General features: G+C 46.2%; 1 protein-coding gene across 2 annotated transcripts in view; it reads right to left on the bottom strand.

Moving 5' to 3' along the window:
- Positions 1-20,928, bottom strand: part of ITGAE (integrin subunit alpha E) — a 72,995-nt gene that overhangs the window by 30,789 nt on the left and 21,278 nt on the right. For both annotated transcript variants that reach the window (XM_053211887.1, XM_015085640.3), the window contains exons 2-12: positions 16,946-17,066; positions 7,008-7,099; positions 5,645-5,712; positions 5,129-5,246; positions 4,770-4,901; positions 4,241-4,356; positions 3,447-3,598; positions 2,320-2,473; positions 1,604-1,748; positions 1,057-1,124; positions 135-270 (exon numbers count right to left, since the gene is read on the bottom strand). In XM_053211887.1, coding sequence (XP_053067862.1) covers positions 135-270; positions 1,057-1,124; positions 1,604-1,748; positions 2,320-2,473; positions 3,447-3,598; positions 4,241-4,356; positions 4,770-4,901; positions 5,129-5,246; positions 5,645-5,712; positions 7,008-7,099; positions 16,946-17,066 — 1,302 coding nt within the window. The remainder of the gene's footprint in view (positions 1-134; positions 271-1,056; positions 1,125-1,603; positions 1,749-2,319; positions 2,474-3,446; positions 3,599-4,240; positions 4,357-4,769; positions 4,902-5,128; positions 5,247-5,644; positions 5,713-7,007; positions 7,100-16,945; positions 17,067-20,928) is intronic.

Below are 20,928 nucleotides of genomic sequence, written 5' to 3'. Positions count from 1 at the left end.
AAGGCCCATCCCTCAGTCCATGTGACTGACCAGAGCCTGCCCTAACTGGGAAGCCTAGTTCAGGCTAATGCGCAGACTCAGTGTCCCTGTGTAGGCCCCACCCTCACTCAGGTAGTCTCCAGGCCCCGCCTCACCTAGATAGCTGTACTGCGCAGTCTTGGTATCTGCTGCCGTCTGGTTCAGGAAGCGACCCCGGCGGCTGTGCAAGTTGTAGAGCAGTGCTCCCCCTGACCAGTTAAAGGCCCCGACGGCACCGAGCAGCACCTGCCCCTACAGGGGATGAGGGTTGGAGGTCATCTGAGAGGGAGGGGCTGGGGCCAGCCACAGCAGCCATGGGCCTACCAACCAATGTCACAAACCTTGGGTTGGGGGCGGGGGATGTTCAATGATCCCTGACCACCTGGCTGGAAACGCAGAAGGAAGGTGAAATGGCAAATACCCAGTTCCTACCTTGTACCCATGACCCTAGCGGGGCAACTGTCTCTCCAGTGAGTGTCTCTCCAGATTTCCAGGGTGGAAATCTGACCCGGGCCATAGACGTTGAGCATTAAAACAAAGTATGGTTGAGCAAGACAGAGCTCATCTCCTTCTGTACAGGTTGCTCAGCCTGTGCCTGACACCCAAGGCCTACCTGTGTTGAGTGATTTGCTAACCACAATTCCACCTCTGTGCAGGGCTGATGTCCTCACCATGCCTGCATCTTTCCCCATCTGGGAGGAATAGTGCCTCCGGTGAGGAGTACTCAGCTTGGTAGGCAAGTGACCCGAGCCAAAGCTTGTGTTAGTAGCATATATTAAGAGGGAACTGCTCAATCTTTGAGCACACAGAACAAAACTGACCCCTGTAATAAATATGGCCATTCTTTTGTCTACCTCAAAGGTCCAGATTAGGGCAAGCAAGTACAAGAGTTTTCTTTTATCCTAAACGGGCTCCTTCAGAGGCCTCATTACAGGAGGACAGAGCCCTGCACTGTGAGCCAGGGGTCCCTGAGTCCCTGGGTGTCACTGAGGCCCTTCCTCTATGGTGATCCTGCCTGGTGCTGAGTTCACCACATACCTCATCCAGGATCTGGGCACTGAACCCGATCTGTGCCAGTTGGTAGTGGAGGGCCTCTCCAACAGTGCCTAGAAGCCAAGAAGCCCAGTGAGATGCTGCTGTGGGCTGAGGTGAAGGGAGAAACTAAGTCAGGGAAGGGCCCAGTTTGACCTCATACCCAGAGGGAACGATGTTCGGAATAATGGGACATATACCAGGCTGAGAGTGGAGACCTGATCCTGCTTTAGTATCTACCCGCAGAGTAAGCTTGGGCAGCTTACTTCCTCTTTCTGGGCCTCAGTTTCCTCATCTGTGAGCTCCTGAGAGTGGGATCCATGTCCCAGTCATTCTTTCTCCAGCACTTAAGCTTCTCATCAGAGGTTCAGGTAATTCTGGGGAAGCGATGAGGGCTGGGGATATTGTTACCTTTTTAGAGATGGAACAGCTGAGGCTCAGAGAGGTGATAGGAGTTGCCCAGAGAACCATATGGAGGTAGGACAGGGGTGGGGCTGACACACAGGGCTTGGCCTCCTGCCAGAGGCTAAGTGGACCACGCTGGAGCCCTCACCTTCCGTGTGAATGATATTCTGCTGCAATTTGCTCAGCAGTCCATCCAGGGCTGAATAATTGGTCACTGTGAATGCATGTCTCTCAAATGGGTCTGAGGCAATCAGCTTCAGTTCCTTGAGGGTCTTAGAACTCTCATTTCCCACCTGCACAGAAGCCCTGGGTCAGTGGGTCAGCACTGTGAGGGCTGGCTGGTTCCCAAGCCCAGGGAGCTCTCTAGGCTAGGAGAGGGCTGAGTCTCTCTGCTGGCCTTCAGGGCCCTTCACCACCTGCCTCCTTTCCCTGCTCCCTGTTCTCCCACACATACCCCTTCCTTCTCACACCAGGTTCATTCTCACCTCTGCACATGCTGTGCCCTTTGCCTGCAGAGCCCTTCTACCTTCCCTGCACCCTAGGCCAGCTACTCCTGCTTGTCCTCCAACACTTAGCTTAGCCCCATCTCCTCCAGGAACCTTCCCTGATGTTCTTCTTTTGGGATCCCTGAGTGTCCACTGCTCTCCCCATCACTGCTGGGTGAGTGAGCTGTGACCACAGTTGGGAAACAAGCCCTCTGTGTGAGGACCCGATATGGGATGGGGGAAGTACAGGACATAGGGACTGGGAGAAGTTGGTGAGAGTCTGTGAATAGAGCAAGCCCCTATCGGGAACCCTGGCTCCTCCCCACCCCAGGCTGAACAGGGTCAGAAGGTGCCCCCTGACCCAACTCCCAGCTCTTACCCTGATGGCAAAGCGCTCAACACCTTGCATCTTTGGGGAACTGATGACAGTCGTGAGGTTGAGTGGATCCCCAAATATGTCCCCATCAGTGATTACCACTATGACCTTGGGTGCATTTTTTCTGGAGCCGTGGCTTGGCGTGAAGATGTTGTCTCTAAGTAGGGGAGAGTAAATAAAGAGGAGAACTTTGCCAGAGGGATACTGAGCTCCGGGGAGATTTTACTCACTGACCTGTTTCAGAATTGGAGAGGATTAAGGAGCCCTCCAAAATGGGGGAACAAAAGCCGGAAGAGGGGTGGTGATGCGCCTGTGGCACACAGCAGGGCCAGGTGGAGGGGAGGCTGAGACATACCTAGCCCCTCACCTCCTCCCACAGAAAGGTGCTGGATAGCAGAGTCTATTCTGTGTGTATGTGTAGGAGTGACAATGATATTAATAAAGAGTGGCTAATATTTACATAGTACTTATGTGCCAAGCACTGTTTTAAGTGCTGTGCATATTTTAACCCATTTAATCCTCACAAAATCCTATAGAACAAATAATATTATTTTTTTAAGTTTATTTATTTATTTTGAGAGACAAAGGGAGCATGCAGAGGGAGAGAAAATCCCAAGCAGCCTCCACCTGTCAGCGCAGAGCCTGACGTGGGGCTGGAGCTTACAAACTGTGAGATCATGACCTGAGCTGAAATCAAGAGTCAGATGCTTAACTGACTGAGCCACCCAGGTGCCCCTGACAAGCATTATTATTATTCTCATTTTAAACGTGAGGCAACTGAAGCACCGACAGGTTAGGCAACTTACCCAAGGTGAGTACAAAGTAGAGATTGAACCCACGCAGCCTGGCCACGAAGCCCATCCCTGTAAGTACCGTGCTCTACTGATGCTCACAGCAGGAGTCTTTGGAAGACTTTTTGGAGGATGTCTTGGGATGTCAGCCATTAACAAAGACTGGGTTGAAAGACCTCACACATTTCCCTCAGCCAAAGAAGAGCTAGAACCTGATCCTCTCCTCTTCACAGCTCCATCCAGCCATCTCTCCAGGCATGATGCCTCAGAACCTCTGGGCAGGGCCGTGAGCTGGCACCCAGTAGGTGCTCAGGTAATTCCCACTGCCCTCATACTTACAGGACATGCTGTATGGCAGAAGCAGTCTTGGTGACATTCTTCACTTGAGTGATATTCTGGACTCTGGCGAGGGAGGCCAGTGCATCCTGGCTGTCCCGAAGATCAAACTCAGTCTGTATCACTTCCCCATATTGCACAAGGGCAAAGTTGCACTATAGAGGAGGAGCCGAGGTGGGGAGGAGGTTGGCAGAGTCGCCATGCCCCAAGCCGCCCCTGCCCCCTACACGGTTCCTCCTGGAAGCAGTGGAAGAATCCACTCATTTCTCCTTGCCTCCAGGCAGGAGGAGATGTTAAGGCAGAGGGAAATCTCTAAGCAAGGAGAGGTGGAGGAAGGTATAATAGTACTGGATCACAGTGAATCATAGACTTGCCCCTGAAACCATGTCTTTGTGTAGTCCCCCTCCCACATATTGACTATGGGGTTGGTCATGTGACTAGCTTTGGTCAATGGAACATGAGCAAATGCGATACAGTCAGAAACTTGAAAAGTACATGCATGCGCTGGTTCTTGCCCTCTTGGAACACTGCAGCCGTGAAAACGTTAAGCTGGCCTGCTGGAGGCACAAGGCCCAGACAGGTAAGGCCATCTTAGGCCATCCAGTCAAACAACAGGATGTCTGCAGCTGCAGGAGTAACTCCAGGCAAGGCCAGCAGAAGGACCACCCAGCTGAATCCAGCCCAAATAGCTGACCCACAGAACTGTGAGCAAATAAATGGTTGTTGTTTTGAGGTAGTTTGTTCATGGCAATAGAGAACTAATAGACTGTGTGAGTCTAGCTCTTAGGGAAGCCCACCTCAAAGCACTTGGCATAGAAGTTCTTCATCATGTTGGAGATGAAGTCTTTGGCTTTCTGGAAGTCCGGGGGATCAATGCTTCCTGAGCCATCTAGGATGATGGCAATCTCAGTGCCTGGCCAAAACAGGGAGCAGGTTAGGAGCGGACACGGAATTTGACACAGGAGTGAGGGCAGCATGTGCTGCCCTGCAGGGCACCCACCCCATTCAAGCCCTGAGGGCTCAGTTCAGGGAGGAAGCTGGTAAAGTCCCCAAGAGTGAAGCCTTTGTCTCGGAGGCATAGATAGCCATGGCCTACTCAGGCTCTGACCTGCTGAGTGAGTCACTCCCATAGCTCCTGCTCCTCGGGCCTCAGTTTCTCCATCTGTAATATGGAGGGGGGGGGCAGAGCTGAGACTAACTAGGCCTATAGAATCCAGCCACTGCTTCCCATCTTCTGGCCCTCGGCACACCTCACCCCTGGAGGTCACCAGCCTAGGGGTCAGCTCTGACAGCCTCTGGGAACAACCCAGATCTGCCTCTTCTCACCAGCTGCTTCATCCTCCTGCCCCTCTTGTGTCTTCAGAGCCCGGCGCCACCTGGCTGTCTTCTCTAGGCTGCCATTCTTATTCCTGTAGCAGTCTCTGGCATCCACATGTACATTGGGATCAAGGAGATTTTCTTTAAAAACACATACGGAAGAACTCAGAGTCAGATAGCCTCCTTGTTCACCTCCAGGCAGGCCCACACTTGTCTCTGCTTTGATTTCCTTTTTCCTTCACAGGGGCTTAGGCTCGCCTTGCCCTCTCTGGGCTTCTGTGTCCCTCTAACATCTGCCACGCCTCTTCCTGGAGACCCAAGGAGATCTCTTTAGAGCTATCTAAGGTCAGTCAGTGTCCAACCCTTACCAAGGTCAGAGAAGTAGACCTGAGCCTGGGGTTGGAAGTTGTTGGCTAATAGGCTGCAGGTGCCTGTGAGTTCTGGGCTGAGGCTATGGGGCTTCCGGGACATCACTTGAATACAGATCTAGGAGAGAGGGGGAGAGAAGAAGGGGAAAGCCTAGGTCATCTCCAGCACAGGCCCCCTAATCACAGCCACATCATCACCCCCATTACAGAATCCATCACCTCCATTACAGAATCAAGTGCCACAACCAAGTAGAAGATGCAGGAATAGTTTGCTCACCCCTCATCAGGGTTAGGAGTCAGTGCTGGGGCCAAAGCTGAAGTTAAGCACTTAGGTCAGTGTGCTGGGTCATGGAGTACCCAGGTCAGAGCCATGGTTAGCCCTGCGGTTGGTACCAGGGAGGCAGCTGGGCTCAGCCCTGAGAATATGCCAGTCAGAGTGTTATCAACACCGGTCAACTACAGGGTAAGCTCCACCTTCCCTGAAGCCCTCCATCATCCCGCCTCATGCATACTCACCAAAACACTGTGGTGGTTCCGGACAACTGTCACTCCCGGGTGCCTTCCCTTTGGGATGGGGGCATGCTCTGAAACAGTTAAGCCTAGGTAAGGAGGGAAGGATGCTGGGAGGCAACCCTACAGCCAACATCAGAGGTCACATGATGGTCAGGGCCCCATAAAGAACAATCGGCCACTCAGAGCAGCCTCTAGAAGCTGGTTGGGGGGCCTTCAAGCACAGGCCTGGACATGTTCAAGGCAAAGGGCCTATTCCCTGGGCTTATTCACTGACTCATTCAACAAATGCCCTGTGATGTCTGCTCTGTGCCTAGCCTCACGGCAGATGGTGATAGGGATCTAGACATAACTGAGACCTGGTACTTTACTTACAGGGGATCCCAGTTTGGAAGGGCAGGAGGGCAGAGAAGAACTAGCCGGTGGTTGTGTGCAGCACTGGGGACGGGTGAAAGATGCTAAAGAACTGGCTACATGGACCGATGAACTCTCCACTCTCCACGTTCTATTTCTGGGGACTCTTAATGCCCCAAGACCCCAGGGTGAAAGTGTAGCTCATTCCTCTCCCTCCACAAGGTGGGCCTCAGGAGACTCATTTTTGAGCCATAGAATCACCCGCTTATGCTGCCAGCCTGCATCCCCTTCTGAAGCAGAGACTGAGGCTGATCAACACCATGCCTTTCACAGAGACAAGAACCCTACCATACACAGCTGAGGGTTCATCAGCAAATGTGGGCCTTGAGTTGAACTGGATGGAATGAGTAGAGTTGGTTAATGTGTGAATTAGGTCCATTCACTTGTTCATTCATTCATTCAAACAGCATTTATTGAGTGCCAATCCCCATGCTAGATGCTAGGATGGCCACAGGTCGGGAGGGGTAAAGTTAGATGAAATGGAGGTGTGATGAATTGGGACATGTTGGGTTCTGGAATCAGATAGAGTCGGGTTTGCCAGCTGTAGTGCTGCCAACACTAGATGCATGCCCTTAGTCGTATTGGCAATTAAAGGACTGCTCTGAACTGTAGCTTCCTTTTCTATAAAACGGGAGTGAATTTGAGAATTAAAAGTGAACAAAGCACTTAGCAGAGTGCCAGGCACTCTGCTACATTTTAGGTATCATTTAGGTAGCACTCGATACATTCTAGATATCATTTTTGTTAGGACAAGATATGGAAAGGTGGGCTGGGGATTTGGGCTGGGTTGGGATGGGATTGGGCTTTGGGATAGAAGGCCTACTGTGGGTGGTGGTGGAATCTAGGGTCGAGGGACTGGACTAAGTGCATCTGGGTTCAAATGGTTTCGGCCAGATAAGTGGGATTCCTCAAAAGGAGGTCCAGGGAACATTCCCTGGAGTGGTGGTTGACTTACCTACTGGTTGGCAAAGAATCTCATCCTGGATGAGGGAACAACGATGTAGGAGGCCTGCTGTCCCGTTGGTTTGAGGACTGGTGACCAGGAGCCTGAGTAGGAAGGCAGACAGCAAAGCTGAGCTGGCCAATGACTTCCTCCTCCTTTCTGCCTGCCCAGGCACAGTCTTCCCACTCCAGGCCCCACTCCAGGCCCCACTCCAGACTCACAGGCTCCCTATCTGGAAAACTAATGGAAGAGGTCCAGACTTGGGTCCCAGCCCAAAATGGCAGACTTTGCACTATGTGAAAAGCATTTGCTCAGCATTTACATTTACATAGCTCCAGGGGAGAAATAGTTAAATGCATCTGCTCTCTGCCTGCTGACCTACCCTGACAGAAATGGGAGTGGTATTGATGGTAAATAAAGACTCTCTGCTTTTTGGGGAGGGGGTCGGTAGATGCTAGGAAGCCATCAACAGAACAGCTGGTTCTGTCAGGGGCACTGCTGGCTTCCTAGTGGCTACCAGGGGAACTGACCCACCTGGCCTCAGTGATGGTATTTCTTGAGAAGAGCATCCTGGCACTGCTATGCAATGGGTCAGTCAGAAATGGAGGTTTGATTCCAAACTCATTCTATGAAGCCAGCATTGCCTTGATTCCCAAACCAGTCAAAGACCCCACTAAAAAGGAGAATTACAGGCCAATATCCCTGATGAACCTGGATGCAAAAAATTCTCAGCAGTGTACTAGCAAAGCAAATTCAATGGTACATCAAAAGAATTATTCACCATGATCAAGTTGGATTTATTCCTGGGCTGCAGGGCTGATTCAATATTTACAAATCGATCAATGTGATACACCACATTAATAAAAGAAAGGATAAGAACCATATGATCCTTTCAATAGATGCAAAAAAAGGATATAACAAAATACAGCATCTTTTCTTGATAAAAACCCTCAAGAAAGTGGAGACAGAAAGAACATACCTTAATATCATAAAAACCATATATGAAAGGCCTACAGATAACATCATTCTTGATGGGAAAAAACTGAGAGCTTTCCCCCTAAGGTCAGGAACATGACAGGGATGTCCACTCTCACTACTGTTGTTCAATATAGCATTGGAAGTCCTAGCCTCAGCAATCAGACAACAAAAAGAAATAAAAGGCATCCAAATTGGCAAGGAATAAGTCAAATTCTCACCCTTCACAGATGACATGATACTCTACATGGGAAATCTGAAAGACCACCAAAAAACTGCTAGAGCTGATACATGAATTCAGCAATGTCGCAGGATATAAAAACGATATACAGAAATTAGTTGCATTTCTTTACACCAATAATGAAGTAGCAGAAAGAGATATCAAGGAACTGATCTCATTTACAATTGCACCAAAAACCATAAGATACCTAAGAATAAGCCTAACCAAAGAGGTAAAAGATCTATACATTGAAAACTACCGAATACTTATAAAAGAAAGTAAACACAAAGAAATGGAAAAGCATTCTGTGCTCATGGATTGGAAGAACAAATATTGTTAAAATGTCAATATTACCCAAGGAAGTCCACACATTCAATGCAATCCCTATCAAAATAATACCAACATTCTTCACAGAGCTAGAACAAACAATCCCAAAATTTGTGTGGAATGAGAAAAGACCCAGAATAGCCACGTAATGTTGAAAAAGAAAACCAAAGCTGGAAGCATCACAAGTCTGGACTTTTTAGCTACATTACAAAGCTATAATCATCAAGACAGTATGGTACTGGCACAAAAACAGATACATAGATCAATGGAACAGAATAGAAGACCCAGAGATTGACCCACAAATATATGGCTAACTAATCTTTGACAAAGCAAGAAAGAGTATCCAATGAAAAAAAGCAGTCTCTTCAGCAAATGGTGCTGGGAAAACTGGACAGTGACATGCAGAAGAATGAACCTGGACCATTTTCACCATACACAACAATAAATCAAAATGAATAAAAGACCTAAATGTGAGACAGGAAACCATCAAAATCCTACAAGAGAAAACAAGCAAAAACCTCTTTGATCTCAGCTGCAGTGACTTCCTACTGCATATATCTGGAGGCAAGAGAAATAAAAGCAAAAGTGAACTATTGGGACATCATCAAGATAAAAAGCTTCTGCACAGCAAAGGTGACAATCAATGAAATAAAAGGCAACCAATAGAATGAGAGAAGATATTTGCAAATTACATATCAGATTAAAGGGTTAGTATCCAAAATCTATAAGGAACTTACCAAACTCAACACCCAAAAAATAAATAATCCAGTGAAGAAATGGGCAAGAGACATCAATAGACACTTTTCCAAAGAAGACATCTACATGGCTCACAGACACACGAAAAGATGCTCAACATCACTCATCATCAGGGAAATACAAATCAAAACCACAATGAGATCTCGCTTCACACCTGTCAGAATGGCTAAAATGAACAACTCGGGAAACAACAGATATTGGTGAGGATGCTGAGAAAGGGGAACCCTTTTACACTTTGGTGGGAATGCAAACTGGTGCAGCCACTGTGGAAAACAGTACAGAGGTTCCTCAAAAAGTTAAAAATAGAGCTACCCCACGACCCAGCAATTGCACTACTAGGTATTTATCCAAAGGATACAAAAATGCTGATTTGAAGGGGCACATGCACCCCAATGTTTATAGCAGCACTATCAACCATAATCAAGTTGTGGAAAGAGCCCAAATGGCCACTGACTGATGACTGGAGTAAGAAGACGTAGTGTGTATATATATATGTGTATATATATGTATATATATATAACAGAATACTTCTCAGTGATCAAAAAGAATGAAATCTTGCCATTTGCAACAACGTGAATGGAACTAGAAGGTATTATGCTAGTGAAATAAGTCAGTCAGAGAAAGACAGATATATGATTTCACTCATATTTGGAATTTGAGAAACTCAATAGATGAACATAAGGGAAGGGAAGGAAAAATAAGAAAAAAAACAGAGAGGGAGGCAGACCATAAGAGACTCTTCTTAAAAATATTTTTTTTAATCTTTATTTTTGAGAGAGAGCGAGAGCACATGCATGCATGAGCAGGGGAGGGGCAGAGAGAGAGGGAGACACAGAACTTGAAGCAGGCTCCAGGCTCTGTGCTGTGAGCACAGAGCCCGATGTGGGGTTCAAACCCATGAACTATGAGCCAAAGTGGGACGCTTAACCAACTGAGCCACCCACACACTCCACCATAAGAGACTCTTAAATACAGAGAACTGAGGGCTGCTGGAGGGGAGGTGGGTGGGGGTATGGGTTAAATGGGTGATGGGCATTAAGGAGGGCATTTTTGGGGATGAGCACTGGGTGTCATATGTAAAAGATGAATCACTGGGTTCCACTCCTGAAGCCAAGACTACACTGTATGTTAACTAACTTGAATTTTTTTAGAAAAGAAAGAAATGGAGGTTTGAGGGGTGAGTACCTCAGCCTCATTAAAGCAGCCTCCAGAAATAGTTCCAATGGCAAACTTTACCCCTTACCCCAAGCCCAGAGAGACAGCAGAGTCCAGTGTTAGCCTAAGCAATCTCCCTATCCACGCTGCCCAGGGATAACTGGTTTACCTCAAAACAGGGCTTTTGAGTAGGGGGTACTGAGGAAGTGGCCCTGAGGCTGGGCTTGGTAACAGTGAACTACGTCCAAGATCTTTGTGCTGAGGGCAGTAAGGGAGTCATGGAGGACTTGATAAAGGGGATTAGTCTGTACTTTCAAAAAGGTCAAGATGTAGCTATGGTGAATCGGGTGGCAGGAATGAGGTACCATCTCCACTTCCTTGCTTCCCATCACTCTATTGTAATTATAAAATAGATCATTTACTTACCTCCATGGATTAATAATAATAATAATAATAATAATAATAAAGCCTATACCTGTGCCCCCAACCCTCGTTTAACCCACCCCAAGCTGATTCCACAAGCTCTTGTCAAGGTCATCAGTGGTCTCCACCTTGCCAAATCCAATGGACACCTTTCTGTCCTCATCTTCTTCAACCTCTCAGCAGCCCTGGACATGTGACCATCTCCTCCTTGAAACACTTTCTTCTTGATTTTCCCCTAACTCTCTCAATACTCCTTCTGAGACTCTTGTTGGCTTCTTCACTGTCTAACTTCTAAATGTTGTTGGAACCTTGGGGTTTGGTCCTTGTTTTCCTTGCCAGCACATTCTCCCTAGTGATCCCCTCCAATCCCATGGCTTCAATATACCTATAAATGCTGAACTTCTGTGGCCAAAGAATCCCTCCACCAGAAGTCAGACCAGCATAGCTGTAAGAAATAGAATAATGCCCCCGCCACAGATGTCCATGTCCTAATCCCCAGAACCTGTGACTGTGCTTTTTATGGGTAAAGGGATGTTGTAGACTTAATTATGTTAAGGATCTTGAGATGAAGGAAATAATCCTGGATTATCCAGGTAGACCCCATGTAATCACAAGGGTCCTTATAAGATGGAGGCAAGAGGGTCAGAGTCAGAGAAAGATCTGAAGATGCAACACTGCTGATTTTCAAGATGGAGGAAGAGGCCAAAAGCCAAAGAATGCAGGTAGCCTCCAGAAACTGAAAACGGTGAGGAAACAGATTCTCCCCTTGAGCCACCAGAAGAAACACAGCCCTGCTAACACCTTGATTTTAGCCCATTAAGACCCATTTTGGATTTCTGACCTCCAGAACTGTGAGACAATATATTTGTGTTGTTTTAAGCCATAAATTTTGTAGTTGTTACAGCAGCAACAAGAAACAAACACAATAACCAACCCCCCACTGTCTAACAGGCATCTCAAACTTTAGAATGTTCAAACTGAGCTTGGGGTCTTGTCCTCCCAAGCCTGTGTTTCTCCATCTTCCCCAAGGCTATTAATAGATGGTAAAACCAACCACTACATTCTAAAGCCTGAATCCTGAGGGCATCTTTGCTTCATCTTTTCACTCATCCCTGCATCAAGTCCATCAGTAAACCCTGTGGGGATCCTTCCTCCAAACTATTATCTATGGAGCATCTCTTCTCTCCATTTCCCATCACCATCCTGGCCACCACCATCTTGCCTGGTCTATGGTAATAGCCTCCTGACTGGTAGCATTTGTTTTTGAAACTTACCCTTGTAGTTTACACCCTGTCACTCCCCTGCTTCAGTAGCCTCCCATGTGCTTAGAAAGAGTCCATACTCCTGGATACAGCCCACAGGGCCTTGCAGTCTGACCCCTCCCTGCTCTGAGACCTCCCCTCCCGTCTCCTTTGCTCTCCAAGCTCCAGCTCCAGATGGTTTCTGTTCCTTCACAGCCCCAGTTCTTTCCTTCCTCAAGCCCTCTGCCTTGCTGTGTCCTTTGCCTGGAAACCCTGCCTTTCACTCCCCAAGGCTGAGTCACTTTCATCCCCTGGCTCTGCTTAACTGTCACTTCCTGATAAATGCTGTCTCCAGCCAGCCCCACCTCACAACATAGCTACTGTTTCATGTCACCCTGTTTTATTTCCTTTTCAGAACTTGTCATCATGTCTGATAATATCCTCTTTCCTTGCTTGTGTGCTTGTTATCTGTCTCCCCCACTAGACTGTAAGTTCCTCAAGGATCATGTCTACCTTGTTCACCATGGTATTTCCAGGGCATGGAAGAATGCCTGGCACAGAGCTAGGGCTCGGTAAATATGGTTAAATGAAGACTGAATGACAGCCCAGGCAGCAGGTAAGGGGGCTAATGTGGGCCAGGGCTGAAGAGCGGAGGGCAGGTGTAAATGAGCTCTGTGGGCTCTGCAGCTGAGCTCCCAAAATAGGTCACCTGCTCAGCAACCCTGTCTCTGCTCCAGACCCTTCCCCAGCCTGAGCCACAGCCCTCCATCCAACACCTCATCCCTTGTCTCCAACAAAGATGGGCTCAGAACTAGTCTCCACCCCAGATCATGTTTTGGTGGGGTAAGTCCAGGCCTGGAATAGCTTCAGCTCTCCTTCCTCCTTCATGCTGTTACCCAAGCTATTTCCTTTGCCTATAATTCCTTCCCACCTCCTTTTCCTGCCAAAATCATTCTAAACACCAGCTCCTCAGGAAGTCTTCCCAAAAGGAGCAACTTGACCCCCTCCAAGCCCTCCAGGTAGCCTTGACTACTGGAACCCACTTCCATACTCGCCTAGACTGTGAGTTCCCAAGAGACTACCATATGCAGCTGTCCGGGCTGTGCAAGGTTGCCATTCATGTCACAGTCATGAAGTGCTGTGGCCTGGGGCCCAGTATGAGCTGCCTCTGTTGTCTCCCATTTAATCCCCGCCCCCCCCCCCCCCCATGGTGGGTAGTCTCTTGATCTCCAGGTTTGTTGACTGAATGATTGACTAACTAAACAATAATCAAACTATCATCAGCTCACAGCCTCAGGGACCCTATTATATGCTGGGCTGGAAGCAGTCCATTTCCTGCCTTGACCCGCCTCCAACCTGTTCAGAGTCTATTCCCATACCTCGCAGGGGAAGGCCTTCTTTTTTTTTTTTTTTCCAAGTTTTATCATGGTTTTTTTTTTTTTTTTTAGTTTGCTTTTTATGGTTTTATTTGCATTTTTATTGAGGTACAATTAACATACAATGTTATATTATTTTCAGGTGTGGAAGGCCTTCTTTATGTTCCACTCATCTCACCCTACAGCAACCAAACCCATGATGCGATGAGCCCTGGCTGTTATATTTTAAGGAGAAACAGGACAAGGGAGTGAGAGGTACATGCCACCCTCTCACAGGGCTTTCTGGCTGCTTTCTGTGGCCCTGGGGCAGCCAGCAGTGCATTTCCTGCCCTGCACAAGCCCGTGGTCTTAGGCTTCACCATTTGTGACAGGAACCAAGAAGTGCCTCCCACCACATCCTCCCATGAGCCCTCTCTTCAGCAGGTATTCAGGGAGGTTTTCATGAACCCAACTGGGCTCTTCCTGCAACCCCGGGGTGGACTCAGAGCCTTCTGCTCCAGGAGCTTCAAGCTCCTCTCATCCACCATGTCCTCTCAGCTTGGCTTCTAAGAGGCAGGGCCCTGCTGAGGTACTGGTGGGAGGGGAATGGGCAAAAGATGGTCACAGATAACTGGGACTGACTCCTGACCTTCACGAACATATGGAGCAACCAGAACGCTCGTGCACTGCAAGTTCGCAAAACTGAATGTTGGCCCAGTGCGTATAATGCCTGATAAAAGGAAGTACACCTGCCTCTTGAAAGAAAGTGCACAGCAGCAAAAGTTGTCCAAGGAAACTGGCCAAACGCTCATCATCAGCACCGTTCACATGATGGAAAACTCTACCAATGAGAATAAGTATCACTGTCTCAGGCAATACCACATTCAAAATTCACAGACTGTATATTGAGGGAGAGGAGCCTGACATAAGAGACCACATACGGCACACCTCGTTTATAAGTTCAAGAACAGGCAAAACTAATCCAGGGAGATGGAGGTCAGAGCACTGGTTAGCTCTTGGCAGGGGATGTGCCTGGAAGGGAGCACCAGTCTAGAGAGGGCTTAGGTGAGGCTGGTAATGTTCTGCTTCTTCATCTGGGTGCTACTTACATAGGTGGTTCACTTTGCCAACATTCACTGGGCTACAGGCTTATGATGGGTGCATTTTTCTGTGTGGCAAATGTCCATAAAATTTTACCAAAACAAAAGACAACAAACAGCAACCTTTAATTCATCTTCCTGCAGCCAAAAACTTGCTAACAACCTTCTCACCTCCCCTCCCTGCTTCAAAGCTTTCTGGCTCCTCAAACCCTTGACGCCCAGGTAACAAGGCACTACCCACTTCTCCCAACCTAATGCCCATTACACTCAGCTTCAACCACCTGCCATTTTCTGTTCCTTGACTTTGCTCAGGCTAATTTCCAGGCTTCCGGCCACACTGCTGTCAGTTGGGATATCCCCCTCCCCTGCCTTCTCACACTAATTCCTACTCATCCCCTCGGTCCCAGTGTTGATGCACACCCTGTGGCTGAAGGGTACGCCTGCCTCTGTGTCTCCAAAGCGTCCTGGACATCTCCACCAGAGCAGCCATCACCCCCCTTGTCACTGCCTGCCTTGTCTGTCTCCTCCAGGAGCCAGGGAGCTCCATGAGAGCAGGGACTATGCCTGTTTCACTATCTTATCCTCACACTTGGCCTGTCATTGAGTAGATGCTCCATAAATACTTGCTGAATGAATGAATGAATGAATGAATGAATGAATGAATGAACGAACAGAGTGTCCCTGCCTTCACCATTTACATGGTCACCAGCCTCTTCGCTGTACAATGAGGAAACTACAGCCCAGCAAGGGGTCCAAGCCTGCTAGGCTGGCAGGCTCATGGCCCAAGTCCCAGGGCTATAAGGCTACCTCAAGAGTTGCTACTGCCCACCCACGCTCCACCAAACAGAGCTTCTGCTCTGCTCAGCTCAGGAAGATGGGGAGCTCTGCTCAGCCAGAAACCTTGAGCACCTCATCTGGCTCTGCCCCAAGCCCATCTAGATGCGAGGCTCAAGGTTCATGTGTGCTGTGCAAGAAGGAAACCCTTGACCAATGACTAGAAGCAAAGCAGAGGGGAGGGGGAAGGGACTCGCCTGAGGCAGGGCATGAGCATGGCTGGGTCACAGAGCAAGCACAGAGAAAGCCATATAACCATCATGAACAAAAAGGAAAGGAAAAATTGCCCTAGATTAAAAGAGAATAAAGAGACACAACAGTATGTGACACGGGAACCTTGACTGGATCCTGGCTTCCAAACAAAGCAGCTCTAAAGGTCATTGTGGTGACAATAAGGGAAAAAACTAAAGACATGCTTCTACATTACCATCTCACCACTATCACCATCCGATACGACACGTATTTTGCTTGCTTGCTTATTGTCTATCTTCCCTGAGCCAAAGAATTTTTGTCTACTTTGCTCACTGCTGTGAGCCTTCAGGGCCTCTTGAGGGCCTGGCACATAGTAGGTGCTCCATACGAATATTTGCTGACTAAATGACCACGGTATATATAATCCCACAACTTGCCTTTTTTTATCTTATGTTTCAGGATTGATTCAACCACTATGCTCATTTCATTCATTTGAGCTACGTCTAATATTGCATTGTATATGATTCATAACTTATTTCTTCCATTTTCCTAATGAGGAACATTTCCAGTCTTTCACTACTCCAAGAAATGCTACGATAAATACCTTTACATGTGCCCATTCGTATCTTTAAGGTTGGTGTCTGTGAGTGGAATGGCCGGGTCAAAGGCATCTTCAACATTACCAGATATGGTAAAACTATTCTCCAGGTTGGTTATATCAATTTACAGTCCCACACGTCCCCACATCCTCACCAGTAGAATTTTGTCATGTTTAAAATTGGCGGCTTATCTACTGGGTGGGTATAGATGAGATTTTAAAAAACATAAAGCAATGTTTAGTGAGCTTGATTTCGGCCAGAAACTGTGCTAAACCCTTTCTGTGCATTAATGCAAATAGTCTTTGCAACAACCCTGTAAGGTAGAGAAATCTCTACCCCCGTAAAGATAAGAAACTGAGGCTATGGGTTGAGCACCTTGCTACAAATACAGAGAAAAGTTGTCACTGACCCATGGCTGAGATTCACAGCCTGCCCCTGAACCACGTTCCCTGCTGCCTCATATTTTCCATTTTTTCTTTGATATTTTTGTCACTGTCCAAAGTTTATATACTGAGCATGTGTTACTTCTGTAAGAGATAAAAGAGCCTTAAGAAATTTTATTTTAAACTAGTTTTGAGGTCATTCTCCCACCCCCGGCAGTGAAGAGGGCAAGGATTGGCCTGGTGCTCACAGCCTCTCTCCTGCACACCCTCTGTAGGCGAAGGGAGGTTGTCCCCAAACTGGGGGAGGGATGCCAAGGCCTCCTCGGCAGCTTTTTCAGGCTCCCCAGAGGCCCCCTCAATTATGCCTCCCATCTGCTGGGCCCTGCTCACCAGGTCCGGTTGGTGCTGGAGTCTTGGTGCAGAAGGGCGTTGAGCACATAGGGTACGCCTCCCTCAGGAGTCACCCAGGTCCGGGCCACATCCACATTGAAGGCCACCAGAGGAACAAGGCCTGTGGAGAACAGAGGGACATTTAAGAGATGCCTGTTAAAGCCATGGCTGGCCCTTTGACTCCCATCATTCTGTCACATCTGGTGGTGTCATCATCCCCATTTTACAGATGAGAAAAATGAGATTCCCCAGGACCTTTTCCCTATGGGAATAGGACAGGAGTGTAGGCATGTCTGACCCAGAGCTCCTGATCCTCCTACTATGTCAGCACCAAGGCCCCTCCTCCAGCAAGCCTTCCCTGGTTCTCTCCTAGAAGTACTTCCCACCTTCTCACACCTCCCACTGTGCACTTTCTGTACCTGTCAGATAGCATATACTCATGACAGTGTCTTGTACCAAAGTTCAAATAGACTATGAGCCCTAGGGCTAGGATATACATACATTCTGTCTAGGAGGCTCCATCAGATGACCCAGGAGAAAACATGTCCTCAAACATGTACAAGAATGTTTACAGAAGCTTTACTTGTAATAGTTCCCAAGTGGAAACAACCCAAATGTCCATCAACGGGGGAAGGGATAAGCTAACTTGTAGAGTCACACAATGGAATACTACTCAGGAGTACAAAGAAATGAGCGATTGACACACACGACAAGATGGGTGAATCACAAAAATCTTTATGCTGACTGAAAGAAGCTTTACATAAAAGAGTACTGTCTAATTCCATTTATATGGTGTTCTAGAACCAGCAAAGCTAATCTAAAATAAAAAATATTTCCTGGGGGTAAAGGGATGTGGCTTAACTGGGAAGGGACAGGAAGAAACTCTGTAGGCTTATGGAAACACCCTAGGTCTTGATAAGAATTTGGATGACAAAGGTGTGTGCGTTTGCCAAAAACACACTGAATGGTCAACTTAAAACTTGTGACTTTCACCGAATATAAATTTTCCCTCAAAAAAGAACGAGCAACAAACATTGACCTCTGGTTGATATGTATGCTGAAGCATTTAGGGATGAAGTGTACCCACCTCCGCAATTTACTTTGGAATGCATCAAAATGGGGGCGCCTGGGTGGCACAGTCGGTTAAGCGCCGACTTCAGCCAGGTCATGATCTCACGATCTCACGATCTCGTGGTCCGTGAGTTCGAGCCCCGCGTCAGGCTCTGGGCTGATGGCTCAGAGCCTGGAGCCAGTTTCCGATTCTGTGTCTCCCTCTCTCTCTGCCCCTCCCCCGTTCATGCTCTGTCTCTCTCTGTCCCAAAAATAAATAAATGTTGAAAAAAAAAAAAAAGAAATGCATCAAAATGTAACGTGGCTTGATGGATGGATAGATGGATATATGCAGATGGATATATAGATATATGTTTACATATGTGTCTGTGTGATGTTGCAAATATAACGAAATGTTGACAACTGTAAAATCTAAGTGTGGCATATAGTTTTCCACCGTACAATTATTTCAACTTTTCTGTATACTTGAAATTTTTCACTAAAAAGTTTTGGGGAAAAACTGATATTCACAGATTGCCCCCAACCTCAGAGGTTGTGCCAATCCATACCACAACAACAGAAGAGGAGGAGGCCTGTTTCCTCACAGCACTGCTTGAGGTGTGTGCAGACCATCCTTGTTTTGAAAGAGTTTCTTATCATTTTGTTCCAAAATATCTTTTTTAGTTCTGAATGAGGTCGAGTCTCTTATTTTAAGTTGTTTACTGCCTATTCATATACATTATCCATTTGTAGGAAATATTGCTTTCTTATTAATTTGCAAGAGCGTTTTGAATCAAAAAAAATTACCAATGTGTTCAAGATAATACTTCACACTTAGCTATTTGATGTAGGTATCTTTTCCCACATCTAGAATTTATACGTAGTCAAGTTATTTTTCTTTTATGACTCTTCAGTTTTATGTCATGCTTCCCCATTCAGAGATTATTTTTTTTAAGTTCACTCATGTTTTTGTCTGTATTTTGGGGGGTTTTGTTTCACTTCTTACACTTGAATCTTTGATTGATCTGCACTCTATTTTTTGTGTACAGAGTGAAAGAGGGATCCAGCTTTTACTCTTTCTCCCCACAATTGAAATTGTCTCAACATTTTTCCTTGAATGGCTCGTCTTATCCCCACAGATCTGCAGTATCACCTTTATCATTCTCAGAATTCCCATATGCATTTGGGCCTCAGCTGGGACTCAGTTCTGCCCTACTGACCACATTGTCTCCCGCTTGGATATGTTCATTAGTCTCCTGACCTTTCTTTTCCAAGTCTTGTCCCTCTGGATACAACCTCCCCATATCAACTGCCAGAGAGAATTTTAAAAGTATGTCCTGACTATGATACTCCACCGTAAAAACTCTAATGTATATTTACAGAGAAAAAGGGCAAGGTGAAGTTGAGTGTACAGAACTTATCTGTTCAATTACTGTTCAATGAACAACGTTTTGGGGGAAAAAAAGCTTTTTGGAAAACACTCTTTTTTAATGATGGTATAATGACTTTTTCATTCCTAAATATACCACATAAACATGCCATAAGAATGATGTTCTGACATCATACATTCATGCAAAAACATACTCACTAATTTACTTAGTAAAGCAGTTTTTAGCCCCACAATTCATAGGAAACAAATGTGAACTGCTCATCTTGTTTGGATAAATTCAAAATGTCTTGTTTAGCATATACAAGCCAACTGAGACGGCTGAAGGGGTAGTAGCTTCTGTGATCTGCAGTCTGTTAAAATGTACAAACTATGCCATGTATTTTGAAGTGCTTTCAGGTTTAGCATTTATTTTTCCCTCAATGTATTTTTTGTGCTATAACTATATTTAAACATTTTTTTAATGTTTATTTCTTTTTGAGAGAGAGAGACAGAGACAGAGAGAGAGACAGAGCGTGAGTAGGGAAGGGTCAGAGAGAGAGGGAGACACAGAATCCAAAGCAGGTTCCAGGCTCAGAGCTGTCAGCACAGACCCCGATGTTGGGCTTGAACTCGTGAACCACGAGATCATGACCTAAGCCGAAGTTGGACGCTTAACCGACTGAGCCACCCAGGTGCCCCAATGTGCTATAACTTTATTTTTAAAGGTAGTTTGAATGCAAGATAACCACGAGTACCCAAAAGACTGAAGAAACAGTGAAGAAATGGTGAATGAGAAATGTACCTTCTCAATAATGACTCCCTCACAATTATCCTCCACTACTCATCATTAAGTCTTCATTTCCTCTCTTAATGAGGACAGTAAACTTTTATTACAGTAAGTTGTATATGTAAATTATATTTTATATTCAAATTAATTTTTTTGGTATAAACTTGTTCTATCGGCCAGCTAATAAATTTTTCCATCAGTAAAAACTGTTTGGGTATATTGAGCTAGATGGAATGAACCACAGTTTTTCCAATGAAATTGATGGAAATAGTTTTTCCAATTAATGACTTTTCACTTAGCAGCACAGACGTTAAAAACAAAAATCATTAGGCAAAGGATACGTTAATGGACTTTTAAGTAAGGAAGAGAAGGAAATATATACATATAAATATACTGTTCTTCATTCACCAAGATATAAATTTAAAATCTATATGTCTCCATTAACATCACTTCAAAATATATTTTAAAAATTGACTGAATTAAAAATACAAAAATCCACAACCAAAATGGGAGACTTTAATGCTTTAACAAATCTTTCATCAAGCTACAAAAGCACATTAAAGTATCAATAATGATATAGAAGATCTGAATATCACAACTAACAGAACACTGTACCTAACAATGGTAAAAGAAACATTTTTTCAAATGCACATGAAACATTTACCCAAATCAAATATATATGAAAGGTCAAAAAGCAAGCCTCAATAAATTTCAATGCATTGAAGTAATTCAGAATAGGTTCTCTGACTACACTGGAATTAAACTAGAAGCCAATAA

The sequence above is a fragment of the Acinonyx jubatus genome, chromosome E1 (assembly GCF_027475565.1).
Source record: "Acinonyx jubatus isolate Ajub_Pintada_27869175 chromosome E1, VMU_Ajub_asm_v1.0, whole genome shotgun sequence".
NCBI classification, from domain to species: Eukaryota; Metazoa; Chordata; class Mammalia; order Carnivora; family Felidae; genus Acinonyx; species Acinonyx jubatus.
This window is presented reverse-complemented; position numbering and strand designations above follow the sequence as displayed.